This window comes from Artibeus jamaicensis, unplaced genomic scaffold, assembly GCF_021234435.1.
Source record: "Artibeus jamaicensis isolate MK-2021 breed Jamaican fruit bat unplaced genomic scaffold, CSHL_Jam_final contig_388, whole genome shotgun sequence".
NCBI classification, from domain to species: Eukaryota; Metazoa; Chordata; class Mammalia; order Chiroptera; family Phyllostomidae; genus Artibeus; species Artibeus jamaicensis.
Genome location: NW_026521813.1, coordinates 864,555 through 888,307, shown reverse-complemented (window position 1 = coordinate 888,307; position 23,753 = coordinate 864,555). Strand labels below are relative to the sequence as shown.

The window sequence follows — 23,753 nt, the reverse complement described above, 5'->3', positions numbered from 1 at the left end:
AGTGACACAATTCAGTCTGTAACACAATGAGTGGCAGTAAGAATAGAGAAGCGGGGACAAAATGAAGGACAGTTAAGAAGTAGAAGTCAACAGGACTTGACTGGTTGACGAGTCAGGTATACACAGGACATAAGGAGATCTGGATTTTTAATTTAGGCAATGTGGTATGTGCTAGTACTGTTTGTAAAAAAAAAACACAATACAGAAGGAGAATTGGTATGCTTAGGAAAGTTAAAAGCTCAATTTTCAACATGTTGCAATTGAAGTAGTAATTTTTAGTTAACAGGAAAAGTAAAATGGAAACCAGGGGCACATGAGATTGTCAGGAAAGAAAGAGCAGCAGGGAATATAATCTTGGTGAACACCACTGGGAGGAGCCAAACCTGCAGTCTGTGAGGGTGTATCTAGATAGTCTCCGAACAGAGCGATGTGCCACACACATTAAATGAGAGAAGAATTAAGTAGGAGATGGTTGCTAATTCCTAAGTCTTTTACAGAAACTTGATATTTTATTTCAATTCCTAAGTCTTTTACAGAAACTTGATGATATTTTATTTCAAAGAAAATAATACATGCATTTCATGAGTTCCACTTTGCTTAAGTCAGTAAACTTGGCTATCATTTGTGATGACTTCTTATTTAGAATGTACTCAAAATTCCTTAATGATAACATATACCTTTCCTTATACCTTTTGCAAATTCTAAATCTTTAGAATGAAAAAGATCTTTAAAGCAAAAATATGATGCCATATCTTAAACTCATCAGTAAACTGATTTTTTTCAGGGTTAATTATTCTTTATAATACTCTCATTTACATAGGAACACAAATTTTGAGGTTAGTTACCTATAACAATGTATATGCCTTATATACTGTAGAGGTGTTAAGAAAATATCTAATTGATTAATAGCTAAACAATAAAAATATTACACATTGTGGAATGTCATAGTTTTAGAAAACCAAGTAGCTTGAAATCTGTTGATAAAGTCTATTTTGAATGACTCTAGTGTTTTAATGTGGAAAATAGAAAACAACATGCATAGGAGAGAAACATTTATCAGCTATATTGTGCATATTATTGATACTGATTATATTGACAATCAGATATGGACACTTTAAAATTTCACATTACTCAGAGATCCAAAGGCACAGACACAAGTGATTTATTGTTTTTAAAAATTGACAAAAGGGAATATTTGTTCTGGGAGATTTTTAATCAATTTAACACTATTAGATATTAGAGAAAAAATTCCATAAACATTCCCTCACAAAGCTGGTAGTTTTATATTTACACAGTGCTTTACAGCAATTTTAAATGTTTATAATACAATAATGTTACTTCAGAAAACATAAAAAATATAGTTTTTTAAATAGCCATGCTCCCATTTTTGATGAAAGCTATTCAGTTCATCCTAATGTAGTTTAACACTTTAAAAATGCATGAGATATTGCAGTCAGCTTTATAAATCTCTAAGACAGAGGCTGTCAGGCAGAACAGACAGAGGGCTCATCATCACTTATGTCTGAATCATCTTCATCAACTCCTTCAATCACTGATTTCTTCCCTTTACAACAGGATACAATTAATCCAATCAAGAAGACCTGTAAGTTTAAATAAACTATATGTTATTTCCCAAATGTAAAGTCATTCAGAAAATACTGAATTTAAAATCCAATGGCATTACTATGATACAAACAAGCTAAGGGTCAGATAATGCCTGGGATACCTATACTTACCCCAAGAAAGGCCCAGTTACCAAAATAGTACGCAGCGCTAAAGAACCAGAACTTGTGAAGGAATAGGTAGGTCCGGGTAACAGTACACTGATCTATAAAAGAAAGTAAAAAACTATTATGAAATAATTTCTCTTTTGAAATGGGCTATTAATACTATATGTGAAAAGTTATTAAAACTAATAACCAAGGTCAAACAGTCAGAAAGTATTAGAGATGGGACTGAAATTGAGGTCTATCTCCAAAGACCCCTCTTTTAATCTCCTATTATAGTTTAAATGACCAATATGGTATATTTTTAAAAACTAATGCCACCAATGTAATCCTGGCTTTTATGTATAAAAATTATATTGGCTAGTTCAATTTATTTCAAATAGAAACAGTGTTTCAACCAGGAGTGTCAGATATGTTCTAACACAAAACAGATAAAGTTTTCCTAATGAACATTACAAGAAAAAGAATATCAGATGTGGTTAGTAGTAAGCTGCACTTTTCCAATTTTTAGAACAACTCAAACTTGAAAACTTCTTTGAGCTTTTCTTTTTTCTCCTAAAAAAATACAAAAATCATTATATACTGAACTTTAAGTAACATCATAGTTTGAATTAAAAATAAATCATATACTTTTGTCTTTCCCAAAAAAAAGTACCTCTTAAAGGAAAAGTGGCAGACTGGTTATTTTGATATTTGTGTCAGATGCCATACTGGTTTTACCTGAATACTTTGTTTCTACCAGGTTACAGAGTCCTCTATGTATTGAGCAAATGATGTCTAAGAAAATACTTGTTTATTAAAAAAATTCATAAAGGCATGCGTGGCACAATATAATGTAACTGATTTGAAATTATATATGCTGTATTGAATAAAGGATTCCAACCTCACAAATTTCAAAGGGTCTTTATTCATTACAGAAGAAAATCCTTGCCCTGGCTGGTGTGGTTCAGTGGACTAAGTGGTTCAGTGGTTTGTGAACCAAAAAGTCTCGGGTTCAATTCCTGGTCAGGGCACACACCTGGGTTATAAGCCAGGTCCCCCACACACCACTGGGGGCATGTGAGAGGCAACTGATCTATGTTTCTTTCACAAAAAAGGGAGGGGTCAAGTCAAAGCATGTGTATAAAGGGCCCATGGACAAGGACAACAGGGAAGGGGGAAAGGACTGAATGTGGCAGGTGGGCATGGGTAGGGCAGGGAGAGTAATGGGAAAATAATGGGAACCACTGCAATTGAACAATAAAAAATTCAAAAAAAAAATGAAAAAGAAATTAAAAGGGGTATTTTATTTTAAATTATATTGCTAAATAATATATTTTCCAATTCTTTTGATTAAAATCTGACAAAATTTCATGGGTGTCAAAACAAGACATTTGCATATGTTTGAAAAATGAAAGCATAAAATGTCCAGCATAGTCAGGTCTTTGAAGAGCTCAGACTGTGACAGACTTGATGTCAAATACCATTTGGCCACTTCTCTGGCCTGTGAGCGGGCACCAGAGTTCCTTACAGGGTCATTCTAAAAAACAAACAAGGTACAGCTGTCCTTTGGTAAACACAGAGGATTGGTTTCAGGACCCCTGCAGATACCAAAATCTGAGATGCTCAAGCCCCTTAGAGGAAATGTCCCAGTACTGCATATAACCTGCATTTGCATGCAGGCCACAGCAGGCTGTACCCACACCTCACTTCGTTCACATGGCTTCTGCACAGTGCTCACTGCATGGCTAATTCAGGGTTTGATTTCAGAACTTTCTATGATATTTTTAAAAAATATTTTCAATCTACAAATAGTTGAATCCATAAATACGAAAACACAAGTAAGGCCAACTATGTATCAACATCCTCATTCAAACTGACAGAGTTAAGATTAAATTTCTTCTTTATTCCTTTCAGGGTATATATATAACCCATGTTAACAGAATTCTCAAAAGATGCTCAAATGGTAACAAGAAAAACAACTAATCTGAAGATTTTGAAAGTGCACATCCAAGAACAGTATGAAAAATACTTAGGCATTAATATCATGACTATTTTTACATGTTCATTTTTTTCTTTCTTTACAGTAAAAACAGATACAAATGAATTTGTTGAAATTCAAATGTGTATAATTTAGTAATGGATAACTTGCTAAATAGTTATTATATAACTTTAAATAAAAATAACCATGTGAATGTTTCAAAAATGAAGACAAACTGGGTCTTGTGCAAAAATGCCCCTTTACAATTATTTAAAAATTAACAACAGTATCTCCCACTGCTTAAGCATTACATGAGCCCCAGTATACAAGAATAAACTTGTTTGAAAAAAGTTACTCCCCTTTCTAAACACTGCTAACACCATAAAGTTTAAAAGTAAAAATTTTATTACTTATTTACCTAAAGGTATTTTGGAAGTCAGAGCTTGACTAAATCCAAACTCTTGGGGCCAGATCAGGGATTACAAGTAAAGATGGAGCTGGCATAGCAAGTAAACTCCAGGGATTTTCCCCAGAGGTCTAATAAGCCACTTAGCAACATTTTCAATTGCCTCAGACCCACTGATTCTTCTCCCACCACACACACACACACACCCCAAATATTTTTTCTATCACATGGTTTTTCTATCACATGTTCACCATTTTTAACATTGTAGATTTAATACAAGCCTTCTAAAATAAAATAAAAAGGTAAAATCATTTAGTGTTCTACTTTGTTGTTGAAAAAAATGACACTAGACCAAAAAAATCCACACACCTGGTGTGTATGTTAACAGTTCTTTATAGTTATCATATATATATATATATATATATATATATATATATATTTACATTTAGTGTCATGTCCACTGAAGAATTTTGTTTAATAAGCCCCATGCATATACTTTATACTCTGGCAAAGATCCCACACTGAAAAACGGAGGGGAGCTTCCCTCCCTACCATCTTCCATCTTCCAGCTGCTTACCTGAATCACACATATCTAGGAGGTCTTTCTACAGTTATCTAGAAAAAGTTATTGAGTATTTTGAACTTTGACCTTCAAAGTAGTACATTTAAGTTGCTGGATGTTTCATCTAGGAACTGTGTTCTAAAATCAGAAGTGCTCAGGAGACTTCTGACTGTTGCTCCACAGAACATACAAAAGTCCCAATTAAACTACAGAGTACATGTTAACAATGGAATAACTAAAAAATTTAAAAGCCTAGAAAGTGCATTGACAGGACATGAATAAAATCAGACTTTTGAATTATGCTACTACTATGCTTCCTCTATTTCTTCTCACTTATCATCAAACTAGATACGTAACAAAGTGCAAATAAACCATTATTTTCAGGAAATAGCAGCCTCTATAAATATACCTAGTAAATGTTATATTATACAGTTCATTTTTCCTTTTAGACTACTAGTATGTCATTGTTGATGTATTCTGACTGCTACTGAGACAGCTTTAGTTATTAAGTATGATAAATACGCCTGCCATTTTGAATGTTTTTAAAAACAGCATTTCGTGTTGGCTTAAGCTACAATTGAGTCATCATCATGTTATATCTTCACTTGAAATCAACTTAGAATTACACTCTATATCTGTGCTTTATTTATAAAATCCTTATATTACATATGCATATACAGAGAGGCACTTGAGAAAACGCATGTGCCAAGGCAAATACATTTTAAAGAAAATATTTTGTTTGATGAATGACAAACTGGCAGGAAGGACTGGATTATTTAGAATGACACTTCATTTCTCATGCTTGTCCATGATTATGTGAACTTTGGTTTCTGATCAGGGTCTTGCTGCTAGTGAATATTTATAACAGACATATAAATCTTAATTGTATACCAACTAAAGAATTTGGATGATATTGTGACATGATTAGAAACTATTTATCAAGTAATTTCTGTTTTAAGAAAAGGAATTACATGAGTGGAATGTAGATTGACAGTGAGAACTAAGTGTAAGAGGTTCGCCAAATCAGAAGACAATCCAAGTGAAAACACAAGCTGTCAGACTAGAGAGGAAGGTTGGATCTCAGAGGTGTTTGCAAGTGAAACCCCAGTTAATCACAGTTTTTATTGTCAAATAAACTTATAGCCTATGAAATATATACACATAAAAAGATTTGAGAAACTAGCAACATACATCCAAATATAAAAAGGTAGGGAAAATAAAAAATTAAAATACATAATAAAAATCAAAGTTGTATATTTAACTTGTCATTTAACAAATAGCATACAGTTAAATCAATGTTTTGTTAAATCTCACTGTAGAAGCTGGGCAAAAAGATTGGTGAACATCAAAAATCACAGAAATTCTGGAATAGTTTTATTATATACGTAAAAATTAAAAATGTGCCTTTTATTTTACAGAAAAAATAGAATGGATTTTTTGGCCACCCAATATAAATATAAAAATTGTCAATAAAAATAGCACTTGCCAGATTTTTGCAACAAAGAATGAGTTTTTACAGTGATTATTTTTAAGAGCTAGCATAGTTTGTGTTTGGCTCTGAAAGTTCAATTTGAAGTGTTTCTAAAGTGCTAAAATACATATTGCTTCTTTAAGAAAAAATACTCCTAATTACATCTGTATTATAATTGGCCACCTGAAACTTGTAGAAGGGAGTCGCAAAGGTAGGCACTAGCACATCCCCCATAGAAGCAACCGCAAACTGTATCAGTGAACTCTAAAGAAATGAGCTTTATTATTTATTTTTCTAATTGTCCCAGGCTGGTCAAATATCAAACAATTATTTTCTGTTACTTTATCTTTTTATAAAATAATAGTAGTTTAAGGGGTTTGATAGAGAATATTAAAGTTATTTAGAAACAGAAAATTGAGATTTCATTCTTCAGTCTGCCATTTATGTACCGTGAGATTCTGGGTGAGTCATTTAACTTTTAAGTATTGGTGTCTTTATAAGTGATATTGACATAATTATGCTTATGGTAGATAGTGACAGGATAGACTGGCTTTCTGAAAATTAAATTGAGAGAAATCTACATGTGATTAAAAAAAAACAAAAGATGGATGTTTTTAAGAGTTAGTAACCTTAAGCAAGAGCCTATAAATACAAGTAAGTGGCTGAGAAGTTTCACAAAATTACTTAAGTTGGCTTTGGAAAATCCAGAAAATTTGGAAATTTATACCTAATTAATTTCACTCTATTGTCTTAGTTGAACTTTTAGCAAAGCAATCAAAATGTCAGCTAGCAAAGAACTGCAACACTATAACTTTCTAGATCTCAAGGAAAAAGCAGGAAAAATGGTGCTCTGATCAATACTCATGTATAATCAGTTTTCTGGTCTGCATGGCAGCCTCACCTGACAGTGGACACAACACATCAGGCTGCTGCAGCTGGTGGTTCTGTTCCAGAACAGGAACCAGGGCAGGGGGTTCCACCCAGAGATGCCAAAAAATGTTACAGAAACAGTCATACAGGGCAAGGCCACAGGGGGGTACTATATACTATTACCAAAAGGACCCCCCACTAGATTTGATTGTCTGCTGCCTTAGGAAAGAGGTCTCTCAATGCCAGAGATTTGTGAAAAAGAAACAAAATGTTTATTTAATGCTATACAGACTTAAAATAGTAACCTAATGTCTTCATTAAATATCAAAATCTAAGATACCCACAGGCACCCACAGTGCTTCCTCCTCCCCCTGCCCTAATTCAGGGTACCGTAACTCACAAAAAGAAGCAGGCGTCCCTGATGCAGGTTGCCAGCACCATCAGCTGTGTCGCCCGCCATCCAGGCAGGATCTCTAATTAATCTAAAGCCATGTGGCATCTTCTCATGGCCTACTGGCAAGAGTTCTTTCACCTTTCTTTCAGGCAAAGTCTTTCCTGCTTCCCAGGGCACGTGGCCAAAGGGAGCACCCCAAAGCCACGTGGTCCTCTTCTACCAAAGCTGCAGGCGTCCCCACTCTGGCCAAAACTGCATGGTTCTTCTTGGCAAAGCTGTGGGGAGGGAGCAGTTGCCACTCTGCCAAAGCTGAGTGGCCATTCTCTGCTAAAGCCGCATGGTGATTCTCTCTATCCAAGCTGTGGGGGTCCCCACTCTGGCAAAGTTGCATGGTTCCCTCTTCTCATATGGCTGCAGGGATCCCCATTCTGCTAGAAGCATATGGCTCTCTCCTCAATGACTGCTGCATCTAGGTTTAAATCCCTGGGCCAGTCTTCCTCTGCAGCCCCATTTCCAACTCCTCCCACAATGAGTTATGCCTGCCAGCATTCCTGTTTTATTCCAAGTTTACTGGGCTGCCATGAGTCTGGGCAGGTGTTGCCCATGTCATGGAGCCAATCTTGTCCAAGCTGTCACACAGGTGCTGTCACCTGGGGGACCTGCCCCAGTTAAATCTTTGGGGGGAAGTCCCTTTCCATCCCCCTGGCTCAGAGCATGGCCACCACTACTTAGCATATCTATGCAACCAGTTAAAGGCTATAGATATGTTAGATGACCATCCAAGACAGCTCTGCATGTTCCTGCTCCATGTGTCCCTTCCTCCAACCCACACCTGTGGGGCAGAGGGGTGAGGACATCCGATATTTCTTTCTAATATTTCCTGGACACCTTGAGTTCTGGACCCCACTCTAAATCCCTTTTTGTGGCCCCCCTCTTGGCTGGACACTGTTACAATTCCAGCCAGTATCAATGAGACCCTTTTTCTGACTACATCCCATCTAGAAACTATGGGACAATAAATTTGGCTTTCCGTACATATGCTTTGATGACTGCTGCTTCACAAGAGTTAAACTAACAGCACTGTGTACAGTGGATTAGAATGGAGCGCTAGTTGAAAGGCACAGAAGAAATTCATGTGAGATGTAATTCAGATGCGATGTGTGGGTTGTTGTGGAAACAGACTCTGCATCCCTTAGACACTGCTTAGGTGTGCAGAAAGAGTGAACGAAGGTAACTAACTGCTTTGAGGAATAGCAAAGAAACAGTGAAGTTGGCAAGTATACTCCAAAGTCATTTTGTGCTGTCTTCCCCAAGAACTCTGCATTTAAACACTTTCATATACACATAACCAAAATAAGACAAGGCTCTGTATATTACTTTCATGAGACTGGGCTCATTTAGGGCTACCCATAGATAGCTAACAGGCTAACATCTTTATTTTGCCTTAGTCCTTGACCATGAGGTAATGTCCTACCACCACATACCACATATTACAACTCTGCACATGCTTTCAGCTCTAATGGGAACCTAATGAGAAAGTGTGCAATGACCAATAATGGGACTGAGAAACTATTAGGTTATCTTACTAGTTGCTCGATTTATGAAGGAATACCAAGAACAAAACAAAGGCTAACAGATTCAAAATGAAAAAAAATACAAAAGAAAGTATAACCTTAATAGCTGCAAACTGATTTTAAAAACAATATTCTAGATATCAAAAGTGAAATGTAAAATATTAAGCAGCATTTTCTAATTAAGACTATAAAAAACACAGCATCTAAACTCTAAAAAAACAGGGCATCACCCTTGATCTCTCTCACGTCCTATCCTAAACCCCTCAGCACATCGTACTGGCTCTACCTTCAAAATATGTCCAGAGTCTGACCACTGCATGCCACTTTCACCACCACCATAAGCTCTCCCTTGGATACTGCAACAGCTTCCTGTCAACTTACTTTTGCCCTTGGTTTATTATGATCTGTCTCAGGGGTTGGCAAGCTATAACCCTAAGGGGCAGATTTAGCCTCACACTTGTTTTTCTAAGTGTTACTGGAACACAGCCACAGCCATCCATAATGTCCTGTCTATGGCAGCTTTTGTGTTGCAAGGGCAGAGGGGAACAGCGCATGCACGAGTGTGAGAGAGAGAGAGAGAGAGAGAGAGAGAGTGTGTGTGTGTGTGTGTTTACTACCTAGTCTGTCAGAAAAAATTTGCCAATTCCTGGTCTATATATTACATAGTAGTCAAAGTGATTCCTTGAGAACATAAATCACAGCATGTCATTTTTCTACTCACAATCTTATCAAGATACTTTCCATCTGCAAGTAAAAGCTGAAGGTGTTAATGTGACTGCTCACGGCTCCTCTGCCTCCTCCAGTGGACTCCCACCCTGCACCTGCTGTTACTTGGGCCTGGAGGGCTTCAGCTGCCTTTCCTCCTTACTTCATTCAGATCACTTCATCCAAATGTCAGCTTCTCCGTAAGAATTTCCTTTCTATACTATTTAAAATTTCAAACCATCCCTCCTCTGGGCAACAGTAACTGTCCTTTGACTCTTTTTCTCTCCAAGAGTTACCACTGGATATACTTATATGTCTCTTTCTACTAAGTAAACTCCATGGGGAAAGGGATATTTGACTGTTTTGTTCACTGTCGTCCCACTAGTACCTAGAATAGTGTCTGACAGTATAGACAGCAAAAAAGTTTTGTTAAATGAGAAAGCACAAGAATAACAGAGAAGTGATCTGTTATATAAGTGATCCATGATCATATGGGTTACTAGAAATTAAGACATAAATTTATTTATCTTGGAATTTCAAGACTGTGCTTCTCAGTATTACTAAGATACATCTATATTTTCTAGTGGTGTTTCACTGCAACAGCCATTACTAAACGTTGTCCTCCTCAAACAGGATAATTTTATAAATAAACAAGGCTATCAAAAATTATCACAATTCTAACAAAGCTGATTTATCCTCATCTTATAAACTAATCTATCTTTAACTTTCCCATGTCCATCCCCAAATTTGCAGACTAAAACAAAAGACCATATAGTACTTTTTAAAGGCTACTGCCCAATATTCTTGAGTTTGAGGGGAAGGACGATGTATATTCTCTGAATTGGACCTTCTTGTTATGAAATTCTAGAAAGTTAAAATTATTAGCTTCATTTAATATGAGGTAGGAGGTATTAAATTAATAATCCACATATAAACCGTCTTTTAAACAAATGCAGAGTTAAGGACTGTTTTTATTTCAAATTGTCTTTATGGACCATCCACTTGGGTACACAGCACCACAGGAGACACCAGCTAATACTGTATCACAAAGCACCGGTGTACCTTTTAATCTCAGTGCTTAAGGCTCAGTTTCTAATGTAACCCCATGACCATCTTTCATTTGTAGCTTGTTAAAATTGGCTTTCATTAATATGAAGATTTCAGACACCCGTTAGGGGTGGGGTTGGGGGGCTAGGTGGGGCAGTAGAGGGACTGAACAAAAAAGAAAAAACATCCATGGACATGGACAACAGTGTGGTGATTGCGGGGCAGGGGGAGGTGGCAGGAGGTGAAGAGAAGTGGCAGGAGGTGAAGGAGGAGGAAAAGGAACAGAACTTCTCCTTCCGCCCCTGACATGAGGATAAATGGCAGAGGAGAGGAAAGTTCAGTCTTGGTTCTGAGGGGTTGACAGGCCATGCAGGAGGTAAATGGTGACGGGCAGAGACTTGAGGGTGGTGAACATACAACACAGTGTACAGTTGATGTGTTGTGGAGCTGTGCACCTGAGACCTGCAGAATTTTGTGTCACCCCAGTAAATTCAGTAAAAAGGGAAAAATGAAAAGTAAAAATGTGTAACTAGACAAAAAGAACATTTTATTTATAACTGTATAAATGAAAAATCAAGTGTCAACTATTATAGTAACTCCTTTAGTAACACTGGTTTTAAATAGAAGTCCTACAAAACACTTTTTTTTTTTTTTTTGCTTAGAGGTCAAAGCATGGGTTGGAGAGTAAAAAATTAACCTGAATGCATTGTTAGTGACAGTGTTAAGTGTTGGAGTAGTATTGCTTATTTACTTAAATTTCTAAATAAAATTTCCTTGAAACCTTGGAAGTTCAAGTAGAAATACTCCATAGTCTAGGAAAAAGATGGTATCAAGAATTAAGAACTTAGTTTTTTCAAAGTCTTGGTAACTAGGTCCCAATCCTACTTTTCAACAAACTGAAAGGAGAAAAGTTCTCTCTAAAATCAGTATCTTCCCTGGCTGATGTGGCTCAGTGGATTGAGCACCAGCCTCTGAACCAAAATGTTGCTGGTTCGATTCCCAGGGCATATGCCTGGGTTGTGGGTTGGGTTCCCTGGTTGAGTGCGTGCAATAGGCAGCTAATTGACGTATCTCTTGCACACTGCTGTTTTTCTCTCTCTCTCCCCTCCTTCCTTCCCCCTCTAAGAATAAATAAAATCTTTTAAAAAATCAGTTATTTACTTGGCAGATGAATGCCACTATCCTGTGTCTCATTGTTTTTAACCATAAAAAGGCTTAACAATGTTTCTAATTATAAAAACTATTAACAATAAAAAATAGAGTAAATACTTATCTTTATTTCAAATTTCATTTTCCTGAGGCACAGCCAGACTTTTAGACAATTTATGCCACAAAAGCATAAAAATGAGATAATATATTCTCCCACCTATTATATTCCTATATTTTATATATATTAAATTTATATATTATATATTAAATTTATATATTGCATATACACATTTATATGTAATATATAAATTATATATAATCTATATTATATATCTATACAATATATAATTTATGTATTATATATTTTTTAGAATATATTTTATTAATTATACCATTACAGTTGTTCTATTTCCCCTTCATTCCCCTCCACCCTGCACACCCCTCCCCCACCATTCCCCCCTTTAGTTTATCACCACATCTCAAGTCTTTAGATTCTTTATTTCCCATACTATTCTTGCCCCCCCATCTATTTTCTTCCTACTGTCTATGCTACTTATTTTCTGTACCTTCTCCCCCCTTCTTCTCTCACTCCCCTGTTGCTAACCCTCCATGTGATCTTCATTTCTATGGTTCTGCTCCTGATATAGCTGTCCTCTTACTTCATCTTTTTTACCTTCTTTTTCTTAGGTAAGTCCCTTTAACATTTCATATAATAAGGGCTTGGTGATGATGAACTCTTTGAATTTGATCTTATCTGAGAAGCACTTTATCTGTCCTTCCATTCTAAATGGAAGCTTTGCTGGATAGAGCAATCTTGGTTGTAGGTCTTTGGTTTTCATGACTTGGAATATTTCTTTCCAGCCCCTTCTTGCCTGTAAGGTCTCTTGAGAAATCCGCCAAGAGTCTGATGGGAACTCCTTTGTAGGTGACTGTCAACTTATCTCTTGCTGCTTCTAAGATTCTCTCCTTCATTTTAATCTTGGCTAATGTAATGATGATGTGCCTTCGTGTGTTCCTTCGTAGGTCCAACTTCTTTGGGACTCTCTGGGCTTCCTGGATTTCCTGGAAGTCTATTTCCTTTGCCAGATTGGGGAAGTTCTCCTTTATTATTTGTTCAAATAAGGTTTCCACTTGTGGCTGTTCCTCTTCCCCTTCTGGTACCCCTATAATTTGGGTGTGGGAGTGTTTAAAGATGTCCTGGAGGTTCTTAAGCCTCTCCTGATTTTTTTGAATTCCTGTTTCTTCATCCTTTTCTTTTTGGTCATTTTTTTCCTCCTTCTGGTCCACTCCTTTGATTTGAGTCCCAGTTTCCTTTTCATTACTATTGGTTTCCTGTGTATTTCCCTTCATTTCAAGTAGTTTAGCCTTCATATGTTCCTCTAATTTATGACTAAAATCAACCAGTTCGGTGAGCATCCTGATCACTACTGTTTTGAACTGTGCGTCTGAAAGTTTGGCTATTTCTTCGTCGTTTAGATTTATTGGCTCTGGGGTTCTGAGTTGTTCTTGAGCCATGTTTTGATCTGTTCATGCCTGTTATGTATGAGGAGCAGAACCTTATTTGTTCACCAGGGTGGGGCCACTCAGGTTGCTGATTTGTGATGCTGTATGTGGGGGCGGGTCAGAGAGGGACAATGCACAGCCAGACTTTTAGACAATTTATGCCACAAAAGCATAAAAATGAGATAATATATTCTCCCACCTCCCATTATATTCCTATATATACTTATATATACTAAGTTTATATATTATATATAAAATTATACATTGCATACACACATTTATATTATATGTAATATATAAATTATATAATCTATATTATATATCTATATAATATATAATTTATATATTATATATTTTTCTATGTTAAAACATACAAAGCTATGTCCTTACATATATTGTATGTGGTATAGTTTCAAGCATTCTCATCAATGGGTAAACATCCAGTTGTTTTTGTATGCTATATTTGATCTAACCATGATGAGTCTTGGAAACTGGTTAGCTTTTAGAAAAACCAAGGAAGTGTGAATACAATTTCAAGATTTCTACCTAGGGAAATGTTTAAGACACAGAAAAGGAACAGAACTTCTCCTTCCACCCCCTGACATGAGCATAAGTGGAAGAGGAAAGTTCAGTTTGGTTTTGAGGGGTTGACAGGACATGCACTTCCACACACTAAACCAACTGGCAGTTAGAAAGTAAGACAGAAATTTAAGATTCTGATATTCGATTAAATTATTGAGTGCCCTCTTATTCGACAGCACAGTTAAGCTCATTTACAGTCAACTGTCGATTCTGCAAACCACCACTAGAAATCTTCACTGTTCTGGCAGAGCCAAGCTTATTTAGATGGCAATGAGGGAGCATAAGAAAGGGAAAGACGGAATATTTATAAGGCTTATAAGGCTGGAGTGGGCTGGACCACTTTAATCAATATCTTACAAGGTGGGGGAATGGTTAGAATTGAGCTAAACTTACAAGTTTTGGATTGATGGACACAATGTAATGCGATGTCTTGAAACAAGTCGTATTGAGCAAGTAATCTTGATAAGTAAACTATTTTTTATTTCCTGGAGTAAGTAGATAAATGATTTTTGTTTGTTCTCAGTATTATTTAATCCATGGACAGGGAACTGTGTCTATGCCCAGATCTGTTCAAAATTAGCAACATTATCTTGGTGTCAGTTCCCTACTTTTTGTGGCACTAAAACACTTTAAAATTTACTGATTGGTATTAGGGAATAGTTGAAGACTTTAGATAGTCTATTAGAAATTGTTAAAATATGCTACTCTGAAATGGACAACATGGTGGAGTTAACAGAGTAAATCTGGAAAATAACCAAAAAGAAATCTAGGTTGCTGACACTATCATAAGAAACTACTTAGATCACAAAATCCACCTGTTTCAGCTCATTGCTTTCAAAGCAAAAGCTTCACATAAAATGTAAAAATTGGTCTATGATTTAAAAATATAGGTGCAGAATTTATATAAAAATCTTAAAATTGTTTAAGAAAGATGGAGTATATCACCAAATGGAGAACACCATTTTTGCATTTAAATTGGTGGGTTATTTATTTTACAATATTTTTAAATTCTTCAGTAAATTTTAAAATACTATATGCCTTTAGAGAAGAGATTTAATTTTTGAAGTTTTTAATGTTCTTTGTGGATTTAAACTGTTCTGCATAGAGCCTCAAAAGGAATAGATTCTATAAACCTAGTCAAAAGGATGACTCACTTTACATGATTAAATAGATCTATAATTATGTTGAGATTCATTTGATGCTATAAACTTATACCAGAAGTGACAGGAAAATATGAGAGATGAATTATTTTGTAGCAGGTTAAAAAGTAAAAATAAGCATAAAAGGTTAACTCATTTTCATAAAAATTTGTAACTTTTCATCTAAATTGCTAAGGGAATTTACCAAATAGTATTGATTTCACTAACTCTTACGTTCAAGATGTGTTGTCATTTTGTAGGGCAAAATATATCACATTAAGTCACTGAGGATACAAACTTAAATTTATGGAATTTAAGAAAAATAATATATGTAAGTGCAAATTTTTAAGTATATAAATAATATATAATTATACAAATAATACAGTGTATAATACCCCTAAAACAGTAATTAGAAATAGTTATCTTCAGTAGTTTCACATTTTGGATTTACTTGGCACTATCAGTTTTTAAAACAGTGGCCATTAGCCAAAGAGCAACCATTTGGTGGTGTGTAGTGGCTTTACATTCTCTCAATGTGTACATATTTTATGTTTGCTGAACCACATATTATGTGACTTAACCTCTTAACATAACCTCTTAACTTTTCTCTTACATAACTAGAGTACGGTTATTAAATTTAGAAAATTTAACGCTGATAATGTAATTTTAAAATGTTAGTCTATAGTCCATATTCCAACTCTGTCACTTATCCCAGTATACTCTTCACAGAGCCTTCATCCTCCAACACAGGATCTGATCCAGGCTCAAGTATTGCGTTTGGAGGTCATGTCTCTTTACTATCTTTTATCTGTAACAATTCCTCAGCCTCTGTCCTTTATGACGTTGACATTTTTGAGCATACAGGTCAGTTACTTTATACTTTATGTTTGTCAGTTGTCAGTTTGGTTTGTCTGATATTTCTTCATAACCTGACGTTCTCCACTCTTCTCAGGATGTCACATCCTGAGGCATGAGACGGACGCACTGCCACTCGACAGTGATCATTCTGTTCACCTGGTGCGGACTCTGCCCCGTTTCTCTGATGTATGTACCTGGTTGGTATTAGGAAATGGCATGCACATATATCTACAAGAGCTACTGCTAAGTCCTCAAACTAATAATCTGTAGAGGCACCTCACTTATGGTCTGAACCTGTAATTCCCTGAGTTTAATTTCAATTACTCTATCTTCATTTCTATGTATTGTGTTTGGTTTACTTATAAATCTGCTAGAATTTCATTCATTCATTCATTAATAGTTTGCTGTTCCCTGAAATATTTTGTTTTGATCTGGTCATATTCCTCTTACCATAGCTGTTTTATAATCCATGTTGATAATTCCCATATCAGATCTTTGCAAGTCTGTTTCTGCTGTCATGTTATTTTTTCTCTTGGTTATTAGTTCTCTTTCATGGCTCTTTGTCCCTGTGTGCTTGAATATTTGACTCTGATATCCGCATTTGTGCTCCTTTGTGGAAATACCTTAAAGCCTAGAATTAACGTAGTGCATTTCTCTAGTAAGGATTTATATTTACCTGTGTCCCACGCCCACAGCACTGCCAGTGAGATTCCAGTGAGAAACAAATTCACTCTGGTGATGTGTAATTGGAAGGCTAATCTACAAAGAGCTAGTCTGTAGTTACAATTGCTTGAGAATGTGATTCTTCCCTTTCTATTCTTCTTGAAACTAAGGCCAACATTGCTGTCAGTTTTCTGGAAGTGATGTAAATTTACTTCTGCTACACCCTCAGAAGATAGGACAATCCTTGGAGGAGGGGATGGGAGGGACTCAGCTTTGCAAGAGGGTACATCCCCTGGGACATGCCACCAGGCAGGGAGGCTCTAGACCTGTGCTGCCCAGATGACAGCTACTAGTAACATGTGGCTCTTCAATAGCTGACATGTGACTACTGAGATAAAGAAACGGAATTTATAATGTAACTTAATTTGAATTTATTTAAATAGAAAACTAAAGCAGTGTAAAAAATTTTTGTTAAACACCACTTTACTGCTTTTGTAGAATTACATTTCACAGAACTACAATAGTTTTGTTTAATGATAAAAATGTAGTGTATGAATTAAGATGTTATTTAAGTATAAAATACACACCAGGTTTTAAAGACTTAGTATTTAAAAGGATATAATGTATCTCAGTAAAATTTTGTTACATGTTGAAATAATATTTGGAATATACTGGATTAAACATGACGCTATTAAACACAATCAAAGTCATCTGTTTCTTCCTCTTTTAATATGACTACTATAAAATTTTAATTCACATATGTGAGTTACATTATATTTCCATCAGTCAGTACTGCTCTAGGCTTTATTTTTATTCCTTTTTTTGCCTCAAAAGGCTGTGAAAACTGGATTTAAAAACACTAACTTTGGTAAATACCCCTTTTGCTCTGAAGTACTTTCTTTCACTCAGGCTGGTGAAGCAGCTGATACACCTGGAGGACTTACTGAACTACAGGCTGCAGGGCTCCATCCCTTGAGTTTCTGAGCAGTAGGCTTAGGGTAGGGCCTAATAATGGACCTTTCTGACAAGTTCCCAGATGCTGCTGATCCAATAATGATGACTAAAAGCAAATGAACTAGATTTTTTACTTAATAGCCTATCAGCACTTTGATACTTTTAAGAAATTTGATATTTTATTTGGCTTTTTATGGGATGTATTTTTGCCATAAACATCACCTAAATGCTTGGTTATTCAAGCCCCATTCCCTCTTGAACTTGCTCCAATTAGGTTTCTTCCATCAATGCTCCATCAGAACTGTTTTTGTCACCCAATTAACCACCACAAGGGTCAATTCTTAGTGCTGGTCTGAGTCAACTTATTCTGACAATGTTAAATTTGACCAGAGCCCAGGGATTCCAGACACCACGATAAATAGTTAAGTGAGTGCTATTACCCTTTGAATGCATACCGCAAAGAACCCCGCCCCCCGCCAATATGATGTACATAAGATTCATGAGCGCCCCCACTGTTTACCTGGAACAAGGTTGGGCACAGGCTCTCTAAATTCTCATTCTTTGCTTTGTGAAAGATTAGCTGAACTATTTCTCCACACTGATCAATTAAAACATAATTCTTGATTTGACTTAAACTTTTGTTAGTCTCTTGTTCCCCGGGCCCCTGAAGTCTGCCCTGCCCATAGTCTGAGCCGTTCCTGAACAACCCTTCCTGGCTGACCTCAGGAAAAAACATTCACTGATTAACTAACACCTGGTTCTTTCTGGCCTTGTTTACACCTCCCTGGAGAAGAAAAGCCCCTTTCTGTCTGATCTCTGAAACATTTGAATATCTCATAGTCAGAGAGTTCTCCCTATTGCAATAGTCCCCCTTTTCCTACTGTAATAATGTCTTTGAATAGTCTCTCCATTTTTATTTGCCAAACCGCAGCTCTTGAAATGATCATTCTTCCCTGGGCTTACAGGAAACCAGATCAATCTATTTTTCCTCCTATCTCACTGGTTGTTCCTTCTTACTTCCCCTTTGCTAGTTGCTCTGCTTTTTAACCTCTTAACAATGAATAGTCACAGAACTCATCCTTGTACCTCTTCACTTAAACTTGTTATCTCGCTAATTTCTCATCTAATCTCACAGCTTTACTTCCCCTGTCTTCCCCTGACCAATCCAGCATATACTTCTCCAGATCTCCATATCCAACCCAACTGTCAACATAAGACATCCACCTGGATATTTAATAAATGACTCAACCAAAAATATTCAAAACTGAAATCTGTTCTCCCTCAATGCATGAATTAGGGAAAAAGATATACAGAATTTAAGAAAATGTTTATTTTTCAAAAAGACTCAAGAGGACTTAGCCCAATAGCAAGATTCTGAATGCATTTTAGTATGATCTCATACTCAAAATTACATTTCTATGCAATTTAAAGCAATATCTATATGCTTTTAGCTTATCAGCCATTTAACATGTGGAATTCTTAAAAGCTATTTAGAAAGCATGGTAAAAATCACAGACAAAAAGTATATGAAGATACGAAATTTCCCTCATTGTTAAATCTTTTCACTTAATTCTCTACTACTACAGCCCAAAAACTTCATTCTTCAAATATGTCCTCCCATTGTGTGGACTTCTTTATTTTGTAGATGTTTTCCTTTCCTATGCAAAAAGTTTTTAGTTTAGACCCATTTGTTTATATTTTCTTTTGTTTCCCTTGCCTGGGGAGATGTATCCCATAAAATATTACTATGAGAGATATCTGAGATTTTGCTGCTTATGTTTCCTTGTAGGATTTTTATGGTTTGGAGTCTAATATTTAAGTCTTTGATCCATTTTGAATTTATTACTGTGTGTGGTATAAGAAGTTGGTCTAATTTCATTTTTTTCCACATATATCTGTCCAATTTTTCCAACATCATTTACTGAATAAACTATCTTTAGCCCACTGCATGTGCTTGCTTCCTCTGTCAAATATTAATTGGCAATACATCTGATAAGACAATAATATCCAAAGTTTATAAAGAATTTACAAAACTCAACACCAAAAAAACAAACAACCCATTTAAAACTTGGGCAAAAGACCTGAATAGACACTTCTGCAACGGGGACACACAGATGGCCAACAGACACTAATCATCAGAGAAATGCAAATTAAAACCACAGTGAGTTATCTCACACCTGTCAGAAAGGCTATCATCAATAAATCAATAAACAGTAAGTGTTGGCAAGGAGAAAGAGAAACCATTTTGCACTGCTGGTGGGAATGCGAATTGGTGAAGCCACTATGGAAAGCAGTATGGAGATACCTCAAAAAATTAGAAATAGATCTGTCTTTTGACCCAGCAATCTCACTTCTGGGAATATATTTGAAAAAACCCAAAACACTAATCTGGAAGAACATAAGCACCCCAATGATCATTGCGGCATTATTTATAATTACCAAGATCTGGAGGCAGCCCAAGTGTCTATCAGTAGATGAATGTATAAAACAACTATGGGACATTTACACAATGGAATACTGCTTGGCTGTAAAAAAAAGAAAATTTATCCTTTGTGACAGCATGGATGGACCTGGAGAACATTATGCTGAGTGAAATAAGCCAGAGAAAGACAAATACTACATGATTTCACTCATATGTGAAATCTAATGAACAAACTGAACTAATGAGCAAAACAGACACTCAAAGATAGAGAGCTGGATGACAGATAAGGGGTGAGGGGAAGTTAAGGATGGAGAGAATGAGCCAAAAGGAAAAAGAACTTATGGACATGGACAATAATGTGGTGATTGTTGGGGTAGGAGGGAAGTATAAGGGAACAAATGGTAATGGAGAAAACTATAATAAAATATAATTTTTAAAAAAGCTTCATTCTTAAAGGTTGAAGATTTGCTAGTTGCAAAATCTGTCCTTGAATCCCAGACACTACTGACCTCTGGACACACATATTCTTGGATACTGTAATGCTACAGCACTCTGGTTTCTCTCTTGCTTCCTAGCCTCTTACGTTTTTCCAATCACCTGTAGACTTCTAGTTTGCCTTTATATTATCAGTGAATTTCATTCCTTCATGGCTTGAAATGAAGCCATTTCAAGCCATGGCTTGAAATTATCTCCATTACATTAAAAAAGCAGTAATACCATTTTACTTTTAAAATTTAAAGGACAGATGATGCAAACAAAACACTAAAATGTTAAATGTAGAAAAAAAGACACTTAGATTTAGTACACGTGCATTAAAGTCATCTCTTATCTGTGCACTTTTAATTTCTCTGTTAGGATCTTAAGTTTCTGCATCTGACGGGAGATTAACTATTCAAATGGCCTTCTCTAGGTTCTGTTTTCTTGTTTTCACATTCTAGTTTTTATTTTTAAAACTGTTTACAAATTGTGTGTCTCTTTATGGCCTTTATTCCCCGTTTTATAATTCTTATACAGAAAATGAGAGGGAAAAGATTCTCCATCTCTGATACAGCATCTCAGATCAGTGTTTTCAGGACGGGTTCTAGAGGTTCTGTGAAAACAGGCCAACTTGCTTACTGCTGTCAGAAGTAAAACAGCCTGGCAAACAAGTTTTATTTCCAGAGAAATGTATTCTGATTCACTCATGGGCTTGTTTATTCCAGAACTTAGTGTTCAACTATTTTCCAAGTAAAACACTGATGTGCATTCTACTTTATTAATTTTTCCTTAACATTCTAATAATTTAAAATAATTCTCACTCTTACCCTTTGTATTTCCTATATATTATTATAATACTGCTCTGGCATTTAGTTTTCTATCTGCTTAAATAATTCACGTACTTTAACACATCTGTTTTTATTCAAGCATCATCTGCTAACTTGAGTCATCTTAAACATTTGTCCTTGTAAAATTTGATCCTAAAGTTAAAATCTAAAGCTATATATCATTTGATTATTGCTAAGGCTATCTATGCATATTAATGAATATACTTCATCAAAATAACCTCCCCAAAATTAAGTTTGATATACACATATCATTTCATTTCCACCTACTTTAATATACAAATAAGAAAACACAAGTTTCTTATCAGGGTGATAACTGTTAAGTTATATAAATGTCTGATCGCCATGTTGTACACCTAAAACTAATGTAAGTGCTAAGTCAATTATAATACATAAATTTTAAAAATAAAAGACAAGTTTACTTCAAAAAAAGGTAAAAGAATTAAATAGAACAGAAGAACACTTTGGATTCATGAATTTTAAAATGATCATTCAGAACATATTACCTTGCTTTGTCCCTCACTGCATTCCCCAAATATTTAATGCTCCCACCACAATTTATTGTTACAGTAACTTGCCAAATATATGCACGTCTGTATGCCTGTTAATGAAGGTTTCTTTTCTACTTAGAATATCGGTGTTTTCAGTTTGTTTACTTAGATTTATCTTATGCTTCTGGGCTCAGCTAAAATGTTCTGAGCAGAATAAATCATTATCCCCTTTTTATTTCCTTCAGTATTTCACTTATAATTTCAACACAGCTTGCTATTTACTTTTCCTGCTATTACCACTATTTATTTTCAGATCCAAATCCATTAGGCTGCATGCTTTTGGAAGGTAGGGGCTGTGTTTCCTCTCACACTTTCTTTCCAAAAATCCACTCCAGTACTTACAATAGCTGTTATGTTTGCCCATTAGGGAATAATGACCTCCATCTTCCTATTCTGATTCAAATAATTATGTCTATTTATGTTATTTTTAATAACTCTGTTTTTAAAACTATTTTATTCCCATTAACAAAACAGATTAAGTAGTAATTAGAGAATATAAAACTAGAAATGCAAAGGTCCTTTTGCTATAATGGCATATAAAATTTAAAATAATTTCTAATTTCCCCAGTTGACTCACTTTTTACATATATACCTGTCAAAAGTAAATTAAGTATTCTCATTTTAAGAGAACTTTGTAAAGATGGTATAATAGGCATTCTTTATAAATTTGCTAAATTGTTCTAGTCTTTAAGATATTATTTTAAACACAAAGAACCTTAACTATTTTTACACAAATACTTCTCTTTTGAATGATAAACATTATGCACTGAAAACTAGGGTTTCAGTAATATTCTCCATATGTTTAATAAATGCCAGACAACCCCAAGTACTTACATAAACATATTACTTAAAAAGTCTCTAAAATGTACTTAAAACTGATAAGAGATCGATATATGTACTTTTATAAATCATGCTTAGTAGTTTTCAGAAATAATTTTAAGTATAGCACTTAAATTATAAGTGAATTGTAAGTAAATTATAATTTTTGTTTCTAAATCTAAAACTATTCTCCAAAATTGTTATTTGCAACAGACACATAACAAAGATGCCATCCAGTGTCAGAGGTACTTATAGTGTCATCTGTTCAAATCAAATATTCCCACCAAAGTGTCACAAATAATAGTGTTGATTTTTATCTCTGGATGCTGAGGTTTCCTAGTTCATGTTTAAATAAATATTGCCACGCAAGTCCATCACACATTCCATTTTAAGTCCACCCATGTATCAAATCTCATACCTTAATTTGCTTCTTCATTTCTCTCCATCATTATTTTTATTTAAAGTATTCTCTTCAAAAAAATCTACTGACTTCCGGATGAGATGGAGGCATGAGTAGACACACTGCGCCTCCTCGCGCAACCAAAATTAAGGACAACAAAAATTTAGAAACAAAAAAAGTATCAGAACTGACAGAAAACTGAACTGTACTGAAGTCCAACAACCATTCATCCAGACCAGTACAGTAAGAGGGGCAGACTCGGCGACCAGCAGAGGGGGTATCGGCAGAAAAAAAGCGGTGGCTGGCGAACCCAGGCGCAAAGGCGGTGGCTAGCAGACCCAGTGAAACACGTAAGTAGGCTGGCTGACCATGGCCTCACATTCACTTGTAGATAAACCAGGGGAGAGACAGACCACGCCACCCAGGGCCCCAACACCAGGAAATAAAGCCTAAAAGCACCGAAAACATTTGTGGGGGTTGAGGTGCCAAGAGAGACTTCCAGCCTCAAAGCAGAGTTCGTTTGTTGGAGAGACCCATAGGATCCTACAACATACACAAGACTACCCACCTGAGAACCAGCACCAGAAGGGCCCAGTTTGCTCGGGGCAAGCAGCGGAGGGGACTGAGATCAGACAGAGAGAGGAGCAAGCACCACTATTCCCTCTCTAACCCTAT

At 35.7% G+C, this 23,753-nt stretch overlaps 1 protein-coding gene across 1 annotated transcript in view; it reads right to left on the bottom strand.

Annotated features, from left to right (window-relative positions):
* Positions 1–543: 543 nt before the first annotated feature.
* Positions 544–23,753, bottom strand: part of LMBRD1 (LMBR1 domain containing 1) — a 111,679-nt gene continuing 88,469 nt past the window's right edge. Inside the window, exons 15-16 of the mRNA XM_037139788.2 lie at positions 1,737–1,828; positions 544–1,601 (exon numbers count right to left, since the gene is read on the bottom strand). Coding sequence (XP_036995683.1) covers positions 1,485–1,601; positions 1,737–1,828 — 209 coding nt within the window. The 3' untranslated portion in view covers positions 544–1,484. The remainder of the gene's footprint in view (positions 1,602–1,736; positions 1,829–23,753) is intronic.